We start from the raw sequence: 21,288 nt of genomic DNA on the forward strand, positions 1-21,288 counted from the left end.
TACCATACAACACAATGCCAAGATACACCTCAAACTGCCCGACAACCACGCACGCGCTACCATACAACACAATGCCAAGATACACCTCAAACTGCCCGACAACCACGCACGCGCTACCATACAACACAATGCCAAGATACACCTCAAACTGCCCGACAACCACGCACACGCTACCATACAACACAATGCCAAGATACACCTCAAACTGCCCGACAACCACGCACACGCTACCATACAACACAATGCCAAGATACACCTCAAACTGCCCGACAACCACGCACGCGCTACCATACAACACAATGCCAAGATACACCTCAAACTGCCCGACAACCACGCACACGCTACCATACAACACAATGCCAAGATACACCTCAAACTGCCCGACAACCACGCACACGCTACCATACAACACAATGCCAAGATACACCTCAAACTGCCTGACAACCACGCACACGCTACCATACAACACAATGCCAAGATACACCTCAAACTGCTCGACAACCACGCACACGCTACCATACAACACAATGCCAAGATACACCTCAAACTGCTCGACAACCACGCACACGCTACCATACAACACAATGCCAAGATACACCTCAAACTGCCTGACAACCACGCACACGCTACCATACAACACAATGCCAAGATACACCTCAGCAGGGTGCTGGCACAGCCATTGGGAGCAATTTGGGGTTCAGGGTCTTGCCCAAGGACACTTCGACATGCGGAGTGGAGGAGCCGGGGATCGAAGCACCAACCTCCTGATTGGTGGATGACCTGCTCTACCTCCTGAGCCACAGCCACCCCGGTGAGGGCATGGTGCTGATATGTCCTCGGGCCAATCAGGGCGCGGCCTCATCACAGGAGTGAAGGTTACAGAGTAATTCACATCAGCTCAGGGTCATTCCTATACATTGGAAAAGTATTAGGGAGATATAGGCTCAACACGATAGAGAACGTTATTTCCACACACACACACACACACACACACACACACACACACACACATACACACACACACACACACCTAAGTGGCATGCTTTTTACATCAACCCACACACACTTTCCCAACTTGCACGCATTCTGGCGCTAAAGGCAGGCATGAATAATCTATCATCTATCACTATTCTAGTGCTTCTGCACTTAAAAGGGGACAGAACAAGGGCAGGCAGGCAGGGCACACACACACACACACACACACACACACACACACACACACACACACACAGACACACACACACACAAATGGGAAAGAAATCATACACCCACCCCATTGCAGAAAAAGTTCTGCAGAACACCCCGCCCCTCCCCTCCCCTCCCCTCCCCTCCCCCAAGCACTAAACCGTTGCACCCTGTTTGAAACTCTGGTCTGGGTATGGGTCTCCTCATAACACAAGAAGGCTGTTAAGTTTAGTGAGTGTTAATGCCATCACAACAACTCACTGAACATTCAATAGATGGCCGAACAGTCGTTAAATACTGGAAACATTCATTAAGTAGCTGGACGTTGGTTAAATAAGGTGATTTTTTTCTCTTCTTTGTCACTGACTACCTCAAGAGGCTTGGTTTGAGGCGTCGTGAGCGTAGCAGCTCAACCAAGTGAAATAGGAAAAAGCTAAAGAAAAGCAAATAAAGAGTCACATCCCAAAACTGTGTCGCCTTCCCTCTACAGTGTCCACCTTCTATATGGCATCGACCAATCTAATCGCATCGTATACAGATACAGCAGCCAATCGTAATAAAGTTAAGGATACAGCAGCCTTCCACAATAGGCTCCTCGGCTAAAGCGGGCCTATCTTTATGACAGTACAGCCAACATTCACATCACTGAAACTACATTTTTACTGGAGTCAAACTACACTCCCCATGTGTCTGCCTACATCTCTTATACAGGACAGGATGCTCTGCCTCAGCACGTTCCTCCTCCCTATCAGCAGTTCTTTTGATAACCTTTGATAAATGCTTCAATACATGGAGAAAGTAAACTCCTACACACCAAGAGAGTACACACCAACCTGACAACACGTAAATATCATGGCATATCATATCATAGATCATGTCATATATTATATTTTATTACTACAGTAAAACCCTCTTTGTCTGTCCTACCATTTCTACCCTCATGTTGATTATAAACAGTAAGCAGTACCCTGATCTCCTCTTCTGGCCCATTTTTGGCCCGGGTCGGCCTGATTCGGCCTCGTCTCGGGCCTTCGTTTGGCTCACATGGTGCAAGATTTGTCCAGTGGCGGGGGCAGAGGGGGGGTGCTGCTCTTGGGCGGGACCATGGGTTTGGGCCTCAGGGCAGGGGGGCGCAGGGGAGCCCCCATCCGGGCGGCCGCCACCGGCTTGAAGGAGCCCAGGGCGTCCGGAGAGGGGTTGGCCGGCCTGGGAGGTCCTGGAGGAGGTCCGGGCAGCGGGCTGATGGGGCTCAGCGGGCTGAGGGGACTCGGGGTCCCCGGGGTGCCGGGAGTCCCCGGGGTGCCGGGCGTCCCCGGGGTGCTGGGGGTGCTGTGGGGGCTGGGGGACTCGGAGGAGCAGGTGGTCATGGGGCCGTTCTTCACCTGCTCCAGAGTGTCCAGCACCACGTCAGGCGCCGGCCTGCAGCCTTGCCCAGCCAGCTGCCGCAGCTCCCCCAGGGCCACGCTCACCGTCTCCTCCATGTCCTGCAGAGAGGAGGGAGAGGAGAGAGGAGGACATGGAGAGAGCAGCAGGGAGAGAGACATGCTGCTTTACATGTTGGCATGCTAATGGCAGCCAGAGGTATCTGTCTGCTGAAATGTTCCACCATGGTCCAGTGGTACTAAATATGGATGCTATTTCGGCATAACCTCCGCAAAGAGGTGGCCTCAGCAGCGGCGGTTGGAGAGGAGACTTGGCCGACTCGCTGCTCAGGGCTGGGGTCTCCCTGCGGACCGGGGTGTCCCCCGCTGTCACCACTGGTCCGGCCGGCTGGTCCATCCAAGGACGTTTTCCCTGAGCTCCGAGCAGCGACCCATGGGATTGATTTTCTGGTTGAAAACACTGCTGTGTTTCCTGGTTGTGTTTAGGCAAGTAAAACAACTTGGTTGAGGTTAGGGTTATGGCTTGGGTTGGGTTAAAATTCTATAAGAAACATTACATGTGACTTTGAAAGGCGAGTGTTACACCTCCGCCATCCCAGACCACTGCACCCTACGGCCTATTTGAATCCCGCACTCCTGTGGTGTCACTTTCAGCCATTGTGTGACTTCTGCTGGACTGCCATGCACATCCAAAAATGACAAAAAAGGACAACCTTTTGCCTCGGTATAGTGACACCATAGGACTTGACATATCCAACTTCCGCTGCTGAGGTCACCGTGGAGGTTCCACCATTTTGTCTGCGCCCCCAGGCCCCCCTCAAAAATGTGTGTGTGTGTGTGTGTGTACCTGTGCCAGTGTGTCGGGGTCCAGCACCCTGGAGCGGTGGGCGTCGGTGAAGCCGTGCTGGCCGCTGCAGGAGCGTCTGATGGGCGTGTCGTCGGGCCGCCGCAGCGAGTCGTGCCGGCTCACCGTCATGGTCACGGCGGTGGAGCGGCGGCGGCGCTCGGGGCTGTCGAGGGGCGGAGTCAGAGTCAGGCCCTGCCCCCGGCCCAGCAGCAGCTCCCGGGGGCTGAAGTGACCCGTGACCGGAGGAGAGCTCCTCTCCAGCACGCCCCCGTTGCCGTGGCAGTGGCTGTCGTTGGAGCGGCCCAGCGGGCGGCGAAACAAGCCGTCGGTGCGCTTCCTCCGGTGGCTGTCAACAGGAGGTGCACACATTGGCTGAAGTTAACACTCGCCCATTAGATGACCCACACCATCCTAGAAAATCTCAGATTTATGGTGGCATTGTTGTGGTACAAAGAGGGGTCTACTTTGCTGGACATTGCTAAAGACCAGATCATCTCAGATGTTCTGCTCTGGAGACTTCCCTGCCCATCAAGAGGGGGCAGACCACTCACATTTCCAGATGTTCTAACTAGGGATACAGGACTGTGAATGAACTGGGGGGGATGAGAAACAGAAACCAGTGGCGACAGCGTGTGTCTCATTGAGGGCACTCCAAGGATGATGATGAGGTGACTTAAAGGGATATGCCAACATTTTGGGAGATTTTCCTATTTGCCATATTGCCAACAGTAAATGGAGAATGTGGATGCCTTTATCGTCACACTGTGCGTGCCCTACGAAGAGCGGTACAGCCCTCAATGCTAATTAGCTTAGTGCTACAGCTGCCTACTCCCGTTCAGTCCACCAAAATACACATTCCCAACAGTGCCAGAAACTCACACTTACAAGAACGTTACAAGAACGTCACTTCCATGTTTGCCATGAGGCGCATGCGCTGTACTGATAACTGCACACAGCGCATGCGCCTCATGGCAAACAAGGAAGTAACTGCAGTTACTCTTGGTTAGTTTGGTTAATCTTTGTTAGTTTTTCCAGTAACTTTGGATTATTATTTCATCGCGTGGTGAGTACACGAGTCACAACATGTACATGTGAGTGTTTGTGGCACTGTTGCAATGTGTATTTTGGGCGACTGAACGGGAACAGGGCCGATTTTACCAACGGGCTTACCGGGGCTGAAGCCCCGGGGCCCGGGACATCAAGGGGCCCAATTTTTTTTATTTTTTTTTCTTTTTTTTCTTTACAGCATAACAGCAATAATAAATACTAAATAATAATAATAAAAGTGCTTGTTGTGACATCTCAGTGGCAATGTTTTCTTTCCAATCAGGCTGTTTATGAAAGAACATGATGGCTAAACCTACAGTTTGTGTTTGTAAGTTAGAATGCTGACAGGAGAGCAGGTGGTGACATGAAAGTTAGTGAGAAAAGGAGAAGATACTGAATAATGACATCACAACAGTATAATCCTAATGTTGATTTAAAATGAGATATTCCTTTAAATACGGCTAAAAAAGGTTAAAAAAAACCACTCAAACCTTCCGCTTGAGGGGGGGGCCCTGCAGAGATGAATAGCCCCAGGATCCATGAAGTGTAAAATCGGCCCTGAACGGGAAGGCAGCCTAAACTCCCAAAATGTTGGCGTATCCGTATGAATGTGAAGCCCATTTTCCAGACTGCCCTTCCTCATATGGATTTTCAGTTTTTTATGTTGTAACCTGTAGAGGGATTTCATAGATGTCATACATTTGACCTTCTCAAATGCAAAATGGGTCTTGTCACTGATAAGACACGCTTTTTATTGTCATCATGAGGTCCGATGTGCGCTGTCAAATAGTAAAGCTTCTTACCTAACAATCCATTTCATAGGAACTACTTCTAGGTGGAAAAGTCGAGAGGGTTGAAATGAGACAGACTTCAAATATTAATATTATCTGATATTAAAGATAGTTTTGGATTAAACTAGCCGAGCATTTGGATTTTTTTTGTTCTTTTCTGAATTTGATGTTGCAATGATGAAGCTGTGCTGGAACACAACTGTATCATTGCGGTTTTGCCTGATTCTTTCTTCCTCTTACCCCATTCGTCCAATGAGGGCATCAATCCAGAAGCATCCAAATGCATTTGGATAGGAACTGCTTTTCATTCACCATTTTTTAAATACTTCATTGGGCCTTAAGTTAAGTTTAGTTATCCTTTATTTATCCCCATGGGGAAATTCATCCTCTGCATTTGACCCATCCTCTACTAGGAACCTTCCTAGAACTAGGAGCAGTGGGAAGCCACAGTGCAGCGCCCAGGGAACAACTCCAGTTCTTTTGCCATTGGTCTTGGTCAGGAGCACTGACAGGAGTATTAACCCTAACATACATGTCTTTGATGGTGGGAGGAAACCGAAGCACCCGGAGGAAACCCACACGAACACGGGGAGAACATGCAAACTCCACACAGAAAGGACCTGGGACGGACCGGGGGTTCCAACCCGGGACCTTCTTGCTGTGAGGCAACAGTGCTAAACCACTGAGCCACCGTGCCCTCCTATCGAGGGCCTATCGAAAAGAGTTGAAAGAAAGCGAAAGGCATCGGAGCTAAAGAAATACCGGTAAAAGTCACATGATAACTGTTTTCTCCTATAATGGAATGAAAAATCCACATGCATTTTTAGAAGGCAGAGAAGCCACTAGACTTCTCCTGTAACCCTTGTGATGCTGGACGCTGTCTTACATGACAGACCTGTTATAGGTCTCAGGTGGTCTGATGTCGGTGGGGGAGCTCAGCTCACTCCTGGACCTCTTATCGTCGGTGCTGCTGCTTCCTCCGTCGCTGTCCGCTTTCTGACTGAGTGTGTCCGACATGGCGTCCGGCCTACATGTAGGACCATAAGCACAGACTCTAACCAGAGATAATGGACTATATATAGATAGCTCATTCCGGGGACATCTCGGCATTCCGAAATGTCGGCACTCCGAAATACCGGCATTCCGACAAAATTGAGATCTGTCTCGCCATTGCGAAAGAACCCTAACCCTAACCCTAACCCTGGGGACCGGCTGGAGCTAACCTCTCCCAGCCCCCACGTCTAAACCTAACCTCCCCCAGACCCTAAACCTAAACCTAACCTCTCCCACCCCCCACGTCTAAGCCTAACCTCCCCCAGAACCTAACCCTAAACCTAACCTCTCGGCGAAACATTTTTTGGAGATAAAAAGGGCCGCCTCTCCGAAAGCATAGAAGTCAATGATCGGAATGCCGACACTTCGGAATGGCGAGATGACCCCGCTCATTCCAGGCTCCGCCAATAGTATGAAATGGTATAACTTGAGCTAGAGATTGTGAGTTCCAAAAACTGAATAACATATCTCTATAGTTCAAAGCTGCCCCTTGTTAGCTCAATCTAGTTGTAACTAAGATATCCACTTAAAAAAATACATTTTCCAACCACAGATTTAGCTACTAGATCTGTGAACTTTTACATGTAGCTTTAGCTAATCGCTACCTGCTAACGTTAGCTCCTGTTGCCAAATCTCGCAAGAGTGTGTTACAGAGACAGAGACACGTCTCCAACAAAGTTAATTTTCTTCTGATCTGAAAAATGTAATTTTACTGTCAGAATGTTCAGAAGATATGTGGCTTGTGGGAAATGGGCCCAATATTAATTTACTTTAAAAGAAAGAAATCTGTCATAATCTGAGATTACTTCTCTCATTGACTCCAATAGACTCATGACCTGCTGCTCGTCTCCTAAGGGGGCGTGGCAGTGGTGAGACCCACGTGACACAGATACAGGAATTGAGTGGAAGTTGAGCAATCTCTATAGTTCATTATCTCTGCTCTAAACGACCAATCAGGACAAATCACCGCTACAGACTCTGGAAACAAGAGAGCTGAGCTCACAAAGCAGACCAATTATCAATTAACTGATCGATCAATGGCAAGTGGTTAGTGACTCCTTCGGTCAATAAGTCCATTAATCAACAAGGTGTGCAATCCAGTGATCAACAAATCCATCACCACAACTCGTCAATGGATCAAATGGGCCGCTCAGGAAGTTAACAAGGCCTAAAGTGGTCTGTTTTCTTAGCAAATGGTTTGCAGGCTGTATGAACATTCTGCAGACTTATTGTACAGGAGGTATGTGTATGTGCTTGAGCATGTGCATTTGTGTCAAGGTTACTACTACTAGTCCTCCTACTACTACTACTACTACTACTACTACTACTACTACTACTCCTACTCCTATAATTAATACTACTATAAATAAAACTAAGATAGAAACTAGTACTAATACAATTGGGCAAAAGTTGACGCGGCGCACAATTGCTCAAATGTGATGTCACTCAAGCAACTGTGATGTAGTATGAGCCGATGGCGCACAGTTGCACGATGGCGCCTAGGTGGGTGGAAAATTGCCTCCATAGTCTCCACCCTAGAAATCGAACGCGAGTAGCAACCTCTACAAAAAATACTAAAACTACATGTAGACTAACCGTTTGTGAAAAAGAACGAACTAAAACAACTGAAATTGAATATAAATGTAAAAATACATAAAAACGATGCTCATCCTGGTGTGTGTGTGTGTGTGTGATTGTGTGTGTGTGTGTGTGTGTGTGTGTGTGTGTGTGTGTGTGTGTGTGTGTGTGTGTGTGTGTGTGTGTACTTGCCTGTCCTTCACCATGATGTACTGGTGCGGCACCAGTCCATGGGTGCCGTTGTGACGCCCCTCCCACCAGTCGTGTGAGGCGCGCTGGAACAGCTGCAGCGACGCCCCCTTCTTAAAGGACAGCTCCCGTCCCGAACGGCCCACATAGTCAAACCTCGCCACCGCCTCCACCGCCTCACCCTCTGGGAGAGAGGGGAGGGGGGGATTAGGGAGAAGAGGAGGAGATGAAGACAAGAGCCAGATGTGAAAATAGAGGTGAACCTGAACCTGTCCATCACCTGTCTCTGAGGCATTGTCTCCCCCAAACTCAACCAATGAGAAAACAGCAACGTCTATACTGTGTGTGTGTGTGTGTGTGTGTGTGTGTGTGTGTGAGAGAGAGAGAGGGTGGGGTGAAGATGGGGGGAGGGGGGGGGGGGGGGGGGGGGGCGGTCTCCATAGCTGCTGTTGCCATGGCAACCGCTCTCCACCGGGGAGACCGAGGGGACGGAGCGCAATGGGAGAGAGGTACTGGGTGTGTGTGCGTGTGTGTGCCTGTGTGCATGCATGCGTGCACGCATACGTGCGTGTGTGTGTATGTAAGTGTGTGTGTGTGTGTGTGTGTGTGTGTGTGTGAAGGTGAGGGGTCGTGTAGGCAGGCCTACCCTCCTCGCTGGTCTGGGTCTCGGTGCCGCCGTCGGGTTCGGCCTCCTCCAGCGCTCCTGGCTCGCTGAACGGACTCTCACTGAGGAAGAGTGGGAGGGAGGGAGGGAGAGAAGGAGGGAGGAGAGGAGGGAGAGTGGGAGGCGGAGAGGGAGGGAGGAGAGGGAAGGAGGGGGGTATGGAGGGAGGGGGAGAGGGAGGGAGAGAGGAGAGGAGGGAGAGACGGAGGGAGAGACAGCGGGAGGGGTAGAGGAGGGAGAGAGGGAGGGGGAGAGGGAGGGGAATACGGAGGGAGGGGGATACGGAGGGAGAGAGCGAGGAGAGGAGGGAGAGAGGGAGGCAAAGAGGGAGAGAGGGAGGAGAGGAGGGAGAGAGGGAGGCAGAGAGGGAGGGAGAGAGGGAGGGAGGGAGAGAGAGGGGGAGGGGAGAGGGATAGGGAGGGAGGGAGGGAGGGGGAGAGGGAGAAGGAGGGGGAGAGGGAGGGAGAAGGAGAGAGAGGGATAGGGAGGGAGAGAGGGAGGGGGAGGGTGAGAGAGTAGGAGGGAGAGAGGGAGGGGGAGGGAGGGGGAGAGAGGGAGAGAGAGAGGGGGGAGGGGGAGAGGGAGGAAGAGAGGGAGGGGAGGGAGAGAGGGGGGAGGGGGAGAGAGAGGGAGAGAGAGAGGGGGGAGAGGGAGAGGGAGGAAGAGAGGGAGCTACAGTCAGCAGCGGATAGGCACACTGTCCATTGAACAAAGGCAGCAGGATACATGCACAGATGGAGACAAGACTACTTGTCCCAGTCCCATTTCTTATTTTGACCCTTATTTACCCCTCGTTAATGAGTGCCCCCTCCTTTTGCCCCTTGCCCTTTCAAATGAAGCCACAGGGGGAGGGGTTGAAATCAATGATCCATCAAGGTCCCTGCAGGGTCATTGATTCCACACAGTAATGGTTCATCAAGCAAGTTCACTTTCACCTTTTCCATTCACCTTTTTTTTAGTGGGGGGTTCCTATCTGGAGGAAACATGGGGAGAACATGCAAACTCTACACAGAAAAGCCCTTTTTGACGACCCCACCTGGGCCGTAGGCACTGAGGACATATGGGAATGGGGATACCCCCTCAGTACCCACAGCGTCCCAGGAGGGGATCGAACCCAGGACCTTCTTGCTGTGAGGCGACAGCGCTACCACTGCGCCACCGTGCCCCCATGCAGCTCAGACTTGGTGAAATCAATCTGACCTCCAATCTGGATAGGTCGAAACTCCGATTTGTCCTGGCAGTCTGAACAAGGCCTTAGAGAGCGTTTTGAATAATTCCCCTTCAGTAGATGGTTTTGGAACTTGTTTTAGATGCTTCCTTCGTAGTAGCTTTCCCCCTAAATCCTTATCAGCCTATAAGCGTGGTGTAAAGTGGGGGAAAGGCTACATAAGAGAACGATGTTCTAATAGGCTGAATATGATCAGTGAATAATGAAATGAATGAACGTGAATGAAAATGAATGAGTATGTACGGTCCTTCTCCTCCCACATGATGATCTGTGTGCTCCTCACCAGTACTGGTCTCCCGTCATGCACTTCTCATAGACAGGCCCGGGGAGCTCCTTGGTGTCTGGGAAGATGTTGTCGTGGTGCAGGATGACCGTTTTGACCACCTCGTTGACGTGCGCCTGGCACGCCACCTGGTCCAGGTTGTCGGGTGTGGGCAGGAGAGTGGGTCCGAACACGATGGCCAGGTTCCCAGCATCCATCATGTTCTCGTCGCTGTACTGGGATAGGCTGCGCAGGAAGTAAAAGGGATTTTACAACAAACGTCATGTTTGAAAGAAATAAGATACAATCAAAAATACATCTTTTTTTCCTCTTACTGGTAGTGCTACTTATCCATCCAGATTGTTTTGGTGTGAGTTGCTGAGTAGTTTCCTGAAATAACTATTTTATTTCGACCGAACAACACCCGCTAGCTGCTAGCTAGCTATTTCTCATTCGACCGAACTACACCCACTAGCTGTGTTCGGTCGAAAGAAATAGTTCCTACATGAAACTGCTCACAATAGGGTCTGTGGATTATCTTGAGTAAGTGGGTTATGATTTCTGGAAAGCGACATTGCGGTTGAGCTTTTCAAATGAGCACCACAAGCCAAGTCACAGTGCCATCAAGTTCCATTGTATTGGAGAGAAGGCAGACATCTCTACAGCCGATATCTACAAAACCCGGCAACTCACATCAAAACAAGATGGATAAATAGCACTACAGGTAAGAGGACACATACGTATTTTTGATTTGGGGGTGAATTGTCACTTTAACATGTTGGGATGCACTACATTGTAAAGTTGTCAAGTTTACAATGTAAAGTGCAATTGTAAAGTCCACTAGCTGTAGAAGATATCTGTGGGGTTAAAGCGGCTTTGTGATGCATTTACATGACATGACATTAGATTATGTCATTTAGCAGACGCTTTTATCCAAAGCCACTTACTAATATTTATAGATATTTATCACTGTCAAATTAATTGTGATGCCTTGGTATAATCACTGTAAACGTATTAGACCTTGTTAGTGCTGGTGTTTAACGAAATTAAGACTACATTTCCCATAGCTTCCCCTTCCCCTTTGCTTCTTGTCCCCCCTTCCTAGGGTCTATATTTTTATTTGACTGAAGAGGATAAACATGTTGGAAGTGATTTTTCCATTGGTCTTTCCCTCCTATCTAACACCTATCTTTAGCTGTTTGTTCTGGAAGAACAGCACCCTCTTCCTGTTTTGTGCCGTAAAGGCATCCAGCAGGTTTCCTGCCAAATCCGACCCACTGGCACCCAATGTAAAATGCAGAGTAGAGGCTGGCAGAGGCTGCCAGTCTTCTCAGCGTGATGGTCTTGTTTGTTTACAGTAAGTATACGAATGTCTACCAAATGAATGTGGTAATGATTCATTGATGTTAAAATGCTACACATTACACCGTTAACATTGCTAGCTACAACTAAAATGTGCAACATCCAGTCTCTACTGTATCTCTGGCTCCGGGTGAAGGGTGCCACTAGTCATCACAGGACCTGGAAGTGAAATAACTGATCAAAATGAAATGTCTGGTTCAGCTGCACCAACAACACTAACGCTGAATCCACTTCATAACCTGCCAATAAAATACATTCAGCTGGTACTTCACACCTGCATATCACACCCCCCCCCCATGCTCACACCTCCCTCCTCTCCACCCCTCACTCTCTCACTCTATATTTGCAATCCACGGATACGTAGAATATCACATTTCTGAACCAAACTAGAACAACCGCACCGTGGATATATGCCTCCGCCAACAAGTGAGCAGTCGAGTCGACATCCATGTCTGTCCAGACTTTGACGTTTGAGCCAAATGTGAAGAAATACCGTTAAGGTGTTACTGATATATGGCATTACCGAGCTTGAAAATGGCGTTTGTGAGGTCACGGTGACCTTGACCTTTGACCACCAAAATGTAATCAGTTCATCCTTGAGTCCAAGTGGACGTTTGAGGCAAATTAGATGAAATTCCGTCAAGGCGTTCCTGAGATATCACGTTAACCAGCATGAAACGAGCGGTCGTGATGTCACAGTAACCTTGAACTTTGACCACCAAAATCTAATCAGTTCATCCTTGAGTCCAAGTGGACGTTTGAGGCAAATCAGAAGAAATTCCGTCAAGGCGTTCTTGAGATATCATGTTAAAGAGCTTGGAAATGGGGTTTGAGAGGTCACAGTGACCTTGAACTTTGACCTTTGACGACCAAAATGTAATCAGTTCATCCTTGAGTCCAAGTCGATGTTTGAGGCAAATTTTATGAAATTCCGTCAAGGCGTTCCTCAGATTTCGCGTTAACGAACATCGGACGGACGTACAAACGCACGTACGGACGGACGGACGTATGGACAACCCAAATCCATAATGCCTCCGGCCTGGCTATCGCCAACGGAGGCATAAAAACATTGTATATCACGTTTCTAGATACGTGCATATTAACATCATAGAGTATATTATTGAAATAGTGCAGTGGCCAGTAAGGGCGTCATGGTCGAGGTGGATATTCGATCCCCAGGGTTTCTAAAGTCAACATTTCAACCGTGAGTCAAGTTGAACAGTTTTGTTATTTTAAAGGAACACGCCAACATTTTGGAAGATTCGACCATTAAGACATCTTCCCAATATAGTAGGACAAGAAGATGAGTTCCTTCTCTTCTATGTGCGTGTAGTAGAAAAATAATGAGTGCTAGTTAGCTTAGCACAATGGATGGTAGTCAATGGTACGGCTAACCTACCTCTGTTAACATGAGCAAAAACATTTAAAAAACAACAGGGAAAAAAACATAAAACGCTTCCATACGGCAGTGCTCACCTAGCATAATCCAAGTCTCCACAAGCCCTGTGATGCCAAGTCGACTTGAAAATATGTCATTTACATGCTGTTTTTAGCTGAAATCTGCACTATAGCCAGGTGCTTTAGCAAAGCAAGTGAGGTTCCAGCTGCAAATAGCTATATTTCAGCTAAAAACAGGGTGTATGTCTTTTCAAGTCGAGTGGGGTGGGGGATGAAAGTGGATACTCACTGGTTGAGGAAGGCGAACAGGTAACGCATCACCACCAGCGTCGCCCTGGGGAGCGTCGCCCCCAGCAGGATCTTACGGATACATTGTGATCTGTCATACAAGTTCTCTATACCTGTGGCAAGAAAGACACACACACGCACGCACGCACGCACGCACGCACGCACACACACACACACACACACACACACACACACACACACACACACACACACACACACACACACACACACACACACACACACACACACACACACCCCAAGATATCACAAGGTGTCTGTAACACTGACACTTCCTGAAATACCAGCCTGTGCAACAGAGAGAAGCTGGCTCCTATCTCCTCTGTGGAATAGAGTGTGTGAGAGAAGCTGGCTCCTCCCTATCTCCTCTGTGGAATAGAGTGTGTGAAAGAAGCTGGCTCCTCCCTATCTCCTCTGTGGAATAGAGTGAGTGAGAGAAGCTGACTCCTATCTCCTCTGTGGAATAGAGTGTGTGAAAGAAGCTGGCTCCTATCTCCTCTGTGGAATAGAGTGAGTGAGAGAAGCTGACTCCTCCCTATCTCCTCTGTGGAATAGAGTGTGTGAGAGAAGCTGGCTCCTCCCTATCTCCTCTGTGGAATAGAGTGTGTGAGAGAAGCTGGCTCCTCCCTATCTCCTCTGTGGAATAGAGTGTGTGAAAGAAGCTGGCTCCTATCTCCTCTGTGGAATAAAGTGTGTGAAAGAAGCTGGCTCCTATCTCCTCTGTGGAATAGAGTGTGTGAGAGAAGCTGGCTCCTCCCTATCTCCTCTGTGGAATAGAGTGAGTGAGAGAAGCTGGCTCCTCCCTATCTCCTCTGTGGAATAGAGTGAGTGAGAGAAGCTGGCTCCTCCCTATCTCCTCTGTGGAATAGAGTGTGTGAAAGAAGCTGGCTCCTATCTCCTCTGTGGAATAGAGTGAGTGAGAGAAGCTGACTCCTCCCTATCTCCTCTGTGGCATAGAGTGTGTGAAAGAAGCTGGCTCCTATCTCCTCTGTGGAATAGAGTGTGTGAGAGAAGCTGGCTCCTCCCTATCTCCTCTGTGGAATAAAGTGTGTGAAAGAAGCTGGCTCCTATCTCCTCTGTGGAATAGAGTGTGTGAGAGAAGCTGGCTCCTCCCTATCTCCTCTGTGGAATAGAGTGAGTGAGAGAAGCTGGCTCCTCCCTATCTCCTCTGTGGAATAGAGTGAGTGAGAGAAGCTGGCTCCTCCCTATCTCCTCTGTGGAATAGAGTGTGTGAAAGAAGCTGGCTCCTATCTCCTCTGTGGAATAGAGTGAGTGAAAGAAGCTGGCTCCTCCCTATCTCCTCTGTGGAATAGAGTGAGTGAGAGAAGCTGGCTCCTCCCTATCTCCTCTGTGGAATAGAGTGTGTGAAAGAAGCTGGCTCCTATCTCCTCTGTGGAATAAAGTGTGTGAAAGAAGCTGGCTCCTATCTCCTCTGTGGAATAGAGTGAGTGAGAGAAGCTGGCTCCTATCTCCTCTGTGGAATAGAGTGTGTGAAAGAAGCTGGCTCTCTATCTCCTCTGTGGAATAGAGTGAGTGAAAGAAGCTGGCTCCTATCTCCTCTGTGGAAGAGAGTGTGTGAGAGAAGCTGGCTCCTATCTCCTCTGTGGAAGAGAGTGTGTGAGAGAAGCTGGCTCCTATCTCCTCTGTGGAATAGAGTGAGTGAAAGAAGCTGGCTCCTCCCTATCTCCTCTGTGGAATAGAGTGAGTGAGAGAAGCTGGCTCCTCCCTATCTCCTCTGTGGAATAGAGTGTGTGAAAGAAGCTGGCTCCTATCTCCTCTGTGGAATAAAGTGTGTGAAAGAAGCTGGCTCCTATCTCCTCTGTGGAATAGAGTGAGTGAGAGAAGCTGGCTCCTATCTCCTCTGTGGAATAGAGTGTGTGAAAGAAGCTGGCTCTCTATCTCCTCTGTGGAATAGAGTGAGTGAAAGAAGCTGGCTCCTATCTCCTCTGTGGAAGAGAGTGTGTGAGAGAAGCTGGCTCCTATCTCCTCTGTGGAATAGAGTGAGTGAGAGAAGCTGGCTCCTATCTCCTCTGTGGAATAGAGTGAGTGAGAGAAGCTGGCTCTCTATCTCCTCTGTGGAATAGAGTGAGTGAGAGAAGCTGGCTCCCTATCTCCTCTGTGGAATAGAGTGTGAGAGAGAAGCTGGCTCCCTATCTCCTCTGTGGAATAGAGTGAGTGAGATAAGCTGGCTCCCTATCTCCTCTGTGGAATAGAGTGAGTGAGAGAAGCTGGCTCCTATCTCCTCTGTGGAATAGAGTGAGTGAGAGAAGCTGGCTCTCTATCTCCTCTGTGGAATAGAGTGAGTGAGAGAAGCTGGCTCCTATCTCCTCTGTGGAATAGAGTGAGTGAGAGAAGCTGGCTCCTCCCTATCTCCTCTGTGGAAGAGAGTGAGTGAGAGAAGCTGGCTCCTATCTCCTCTGTGGAATAGAGTGTGAGAGAGAAGCTGGCTCCTATCTCCTCTGTGGAATAGAGTGTGAGAGAGAAGCTGGCTCCTATCTCCTCTGTGGAATAGAGTGAGTGAGAGAAGCTGGCTCTCTATCTCCTCTGTGGAATAGAGTGAGTGAGAGAAGCTGGCTCTCTATCTCCTCTGTGGAATAGAGTGAGTGAGAGAAGCTGGCTCTCTATCTCCTCTGTGGAAGAGAGTGAGTGAGAGAAGCTGGCTCCCTATCTCCTCTGTGGAAGAGAGTGTGTGAGTACGAGTTACAGAAACACAAAGAGATGTGAGAGAGAGACAAAGGCAAAGAAATTGGATAAGGAAAGGGGGTGGGTGTGGGTGGGATATGGCTCGAGCACAGAGGGATTCTTTTTTTATTTCCACAACCAGGCTATTGTTTAAACAATGGTGATACCGATACCGATACCAGTACCGATACCAGTCTCCTAATAAAGTGATACCGATACCATCATTCAATACTGCCACAGGCATGTAGTATAGCCATGCTTTTGAACGCTTTGGTGGCACCTCGGCACACTGAACTGCCACCACCACATACTGTATGGGTTGTAGCTGCTGCGGCAGTGGGCCAATCACACGTCGCATTCAATTGAAAAACACTCGGTGATGATTGGCTGTGAGCCTGCAAGCAAAACCATACAAATATGTTTTCTTCTTCTTCTAGATCTGTACAAAAAGGATCAAATGCAGGTATCGTTTGACTGGAGAAGTTTCGATACGACTTGATACTGGCTTATTTCGGTCCATACCTCATCGCCTTATCTAGGTATTGAGTACCGATACTCAGCCCTACCAGGCGCAGGCAGTATTGATGATAGCAGCCATGTACCAATAAAAGTAGTGCATTTGTTATTGATTGACATGTCAGACTCAGGTTGAAGTTCAAGTGTCATGCCAACAACACGTGTACTACATTTCACTGCTGTCAAATGTGTCAGGTGGAAGAAGATCTTGGCAGAAATCCCTCTGGTAAAAACACACACATATACACAATATAATGGTTTGCCAAATAACGGGCCGATATAGGACTTTATGTAACCTGCGTTGTGTCGATGGCACTTGCAGCAACCCCTTAAGGGTTTGCCCAGGGGTGGAGCTGGATTCGATCCGCCGTCCTCTCACTTCCAAAGCGTACACCCTAACCACTATCCCAAGGCAGAAGTGATTAACGGGCCTTTATACAGGGGAGTGAGTTTAACCAACCTACTTGCTACCACTCAGGACTCACGAGGAATCACAGTCATTGGGTTACACATATCAGATATCAGCCAATCATGTCGTCTCCCTCTGATAAGATGGAGGTTCCTCTCTGACCACAGCTTCATGAAAACAGTCTGTACAAACTGGAATGAAATGTTACTTTTTGTCAATTAAATTTTCATTTAGGCCCTACCCTTCAATAGGTGGGGTGAGTCCCCCTGCTTTAAGGAGATTTGAACACAAACAATGTAACTGATTTAACTGATTGACGACCCCACCCCAACTGATCCAATTTAAAGGTTGAATATCTGCACAAAATTGCCAAAGAAAATATCAGCTATCTGTGATTTCAGTATCGACCTTCAGAAACCCATATTGGTCACCATTAAACCCTAACACACACCACTAACACATCTCCATTAAAGAAGTGCCACTTACGGATGCAGGAAAGGAGGTCGTTAAACCTGTCCTTGGGGAACAGGGGATTCTCCAACCCCCTGAAGTAGAGCTTCAACACTCCAGCCACTGAGTTGATGTCATGGTTGCTCTCCTCGTCAATCAGTGGGTCGTTACCTAGACGACAGACAAACTAAGTTAATTGTCTCCCACAAGAGGTCGACCTTGATGTGACCCTTAAGGAGATTTTCCACTTGACCTCTCACCTCTCTCAAAGGAGTTCTTGATGTCGTTAATCTCCACTTGTGACCCTGACACCCGAAATATGCCTTGATGCTGGAGACCTGTTGGGAACAGAGAGGTGTGTGTGTGCATGAGTGTAAAGTTGTAGGCCGCTAATATCTGAATCCACTGCCTCAAAAGAGTAGGTACACGTGTTTTTGTTTTGTTGGTAGATTACATTACATGTTGGTCATTACAAAATATATGCAAATGAACAATGTTTAACTTCTCTCCGTGTAGCCTGCAACGAGATCTCCCCCATTCATTCATTTGCTGGCAAAACTACTCCAAATGGGAGCAGTTTTGTAATGTCATAATGATGTCATTTAGAGCAGGTTGTAATGTCATAATGATGTCATTTGGAGCAGGTTCTAATGTCATAATGATGTCATTTGGAGCAGGTTTGTAATGTCATAATGATGTCATTTGGTGTAGTTTTCTAATGTCATTTAGAGCAGGTTTGTAATGTCATAATGATGTAATTTGGTGTAGTTTTCTAATGTCATAATGATGTCATTTGGAGCATGTTTGTAATGTCATAATGATGTCATTTGGAACAGGTTTGTAATGTCATAATGATGTCATTTGGTTTAGTTTTCTAATGTCATAATGATGTCATTTAGAGCAGGTTTGTAATGTCATAATGATGTCATTTGGAGCAGGTTTGTAATGTCATAAAGATGTGATTTGGTTTAGTTTTCTAATGTCATAATGATGTCATTTGGAGCAGGTTTGTAATGTCATGATGATGTCCTTTGGAGTAGGTTTGTAATGTCATAGTTTAACTCACCGTGCAGGTTGATGTAGCGAATGCAGCTCTCCACAAGCAAAGGTATGGCTTTAGTTGAGTCCTATAGACATTACAGAGAGATACACAATATCCAGTCAGCTATTACCACACACACACACACACACACACACACACACACACACACACACACACACACACACACACACACACACACACACACACACACACACACACACACACACACACACACACACACACACACACACGCACACACACACGGTGGGGAAACACTACCTGGTGCTTGCTATGGGAGTTCTTCCGCCCACGACTACCGAGCAGAAAGAGGAGAGGGAGGGGTGTCTCGGTTACATGGATTTTACAGTTCAAAATGGAAGTGGTGGGAAGGAAAGTAACAGTGTGTCTCACCTGGTAGTCAGCATGTCGGCCTTATACCCTATAAATACAGAAACAACAAGGCAAGCTTCAGAGAGACAGGCAGCAGTCAATTCTCTACTATACACAGAGAGAAGAGAGAGAGGAACAGATAGAGAAAGATGTCTTACCCTCCGCTATGGCTTTCTTCAGTATATCATGTTTGGCTTGGAGTTTGGAGATGAGATTACTGCCTTCCAGATACTCACGGAATTTCTGAGGATGAGAAATTCAGATAAAAATGTAGAAATGCAGCCCATAATATGCTTGTCGACAGTCATCTGTGCCATCGTGTTCTCACGGCAGCCTGGTCCCCAGAATGAAATGTCGGCATTGGATGTTTCTGCAATCCACGGATACGTCGAATATTACGCTTCTGATCCAGAAATACGTTTGTTGCATGTCACGTTTCTAGATACATGCCTATCAACGTCATACACCTCATAGAGTCTGCTATAGAGTACCGCAGGGATGATGTGTTTTTGTAGTCGGAAGGGGTTTCCAAAGTCTACATTTCAACCACGACACATTTAACTTTTTTGTTATTTAAGCCAACCCAAAACATAACCATAAACTTAAAGCCCCAATCAGTAAGATTTTTGACATTTTTTACAGTAATATAAGAGCTTTTTAATCACAGGACATGGTAGATTGACTTGTAATAGGGAGACCCTCGTCTTTATTTATCCCACACCGCCCTCCATTGGCCAGCACTGGGACTAAGCAAGTTGTCTGCCCCGTCCCGTAGCAAGAAAAAAGAAAAAAAAACAGGACGCGCGCATGCGCTGTACAGCGGAAGCGCTGTCTGAATGAATACAAGGAAGTAACTCGATTCGGATTTTCTACGAAAATGATGTTTCACGGGACTATGCATTATTATTTCATCACGTGGTGAGTACCCGATGTCACAACATGTACATAGAGCTTTCTGGCGCTGTGTTTTGTTGACTTTGAACGGCGATATCGTTATCGATACTATTGCACGCAGAGGGCGCAGTGGAAAACTTACTGAATGGGGCTTTAAAGCAGCTACGAGCAAGATGTTCGATTGTTATTAAACAGTCTAAATGTAATATTGATGCATCACATCTTACCTATAATAGTAGCTGAGACCAAAGCCGTGTGAATCGGAGATTGCTCTCTTGATGATTATAGAGTCTGTGTCTGTCTTCCGGCGGGCCGGATAGACCAGGAAGTGGAAGGAAACGGTTTACGGCAGCTGCCTGCCTTCAACCGTTTCGCTCTGCCTAGCAACAGACCATAAACAAGGAGAACGCCATGCTCGCTACATCCAGGGGCTTGCTACTCTCACGAACATCTCTCGTTATATTCTAACAGTTTGTTTGGAAGTAATTTTGTTATTTTGTGGTTATGGCCGAAGTGGCTGCCGCAAACCGTTTCATTTCACTTCCTGATCTGCCCCGGCCCGCAGACAGACTAATCATCAAGACAATACTGGCCGATTCACTTGGCGTTCAAGCATGACTACTCGGCGTTGGTCTCGTCTACTATTAGAGGTAAGATGTGAGGCGTCCATATTAAATTTAGACTGTTTAATAACAATCGAAAATCTTGCTCGTAGCTGCTTTAACTGAGTAGTGTTACTTGCCTAAACATTGGAAACCTTGGAAAGGCAGCGAGGTTTTCAAATTAACCGCCGTTTTGCTGAAAATTTACGTTGAGATTGTCGACATAAAATACCACGTTTTAGAAACGTTCCGTATTTTACGTTGAGACTGAATGCATCCACGCATCGCAGAAAGGTATAATACTGTCCTTTTATTGCGGCGATTGGGTTGCTCACGGTGAAGTAGAAGAGCTCGGTCTCTTGCTGGTTGGCCCTCCTCTTGGTCAGGCTGGGCTTGTTCAGGTAGCCGTCTGACACGCTGGACTTGACCGACTCGGAGGACGGGCTGTGGGTGAAGCTCTGGGACACGTCGTAGTCGTCCAGCACCGTCATGTCCTGCAGGGTGCTCAGGGTGGCTCCCCAGGTCTTCTTCACCTGGGAGGGGGACAGGACCGGACTCAGTGTCACCGCTAGTTTCTCCCAGAGTGTGTGTGTGTGTGTGTGTGTGTGTGTGTATGTGTGTGTGTGTGTATATATACACACATATACATATATATACATGTATGTATGTATGTATGTAATGTATGTATGTATGTATATATACACACACACACACACACACACACACACACACACACACACACATATATATATATATATATATATATACAGTTTAACGTGACTTGATTGTTATAGCTTGCCATTTCCTAAAACGGTATTCTACTTGATTTGAAAAATCTGCAGGCAAGATGGCCGCCTATACTCCCTTGTACCCTGGCTGAATTCCTAGCCCATAAATAACATAACTTGGCCAATAAGTATGTAACATACCAAATAAAACAAACAGTAGGCCTAATGTATTTATTTGATGTAGAATGCAGAGGACATGTAACTGTTTCGTTAACCTCGCGTT

General features: G+C 47.7%; 1 protein-coding gene across 1 annotated transcript in view; it reads right to left on the reverse strand.

Annotated features, from left to right (window-relative positions):
• Positions 1-2,225: 2,225 nt before the first annotated feature.
• LOC310791888 (SLIT-ROBO Rho GTPase-activating protein 1-like) overlaps positions 2,226-21,288 on the reverse strand; it is a gene marked incomplete at both ends in the record, with an annotated part of 63,380 nt that continues 44,317 nt past the window's right edge. The window contains 14 exons of the mRNA XM_083653566.1: positions 2,226-2,669; positions 3,415-3,760; positions 6,148-6,279; positions 8,076-8,256; positions 8,719-8,798; positions 10,248-10,472; positions 13,276-13,387; positions 17,386-17,520; positions 17,610-17,687; positions 18,416-18,476; positions 18,671-18,704; positions 18,803-18,830; positions 18,940-19,024; positions 20,613-20,810. Coding sequence (XP_083509692.1) covers positions 2,226-2,669; positions 3,415-3,760; positions 6,148-6,279; positions 8,076-8,256; positions 8,719-8,798; positions 10,248-10,472; positions 13,276-13,387; positions 17,386-17,520; positions 17,610-17,687; positions 18,416-18,476; positions 18,671-18,704; positions 18,803-18,830; positions 18,940-19,024; positions 20,613-20,810 — 2,139 coding nt within the window. The remainder of the gene's footprint in view (positions 2,670-3,414; positions 3,761-6,147; positions 6,280-8,075; positions 8,257-8,718; positions 8,799-10,247; positions 10,473-13,275; positions 13,388-17,385; positions 17,521-17,609; positions 17,688-18,415; positions 18,477-18,670; positions 18,705-18,802; positions 18,831-18,939; positions 19,025-20,612; positions 20,811-21,288) is intronic.

This window comes from Poromitra crassiceps (genome assembly GCF_964638095.1).
Source record: "Poromitra crassiceps genome assembly, chromosome: 2".
Classification (NCBI taxonomy): Eukaryota; Metazoa; Chordata; class Actinopteri; order Beryciformes; family Melamphaidae; genus Poromitra; species Poromitra crassiceps.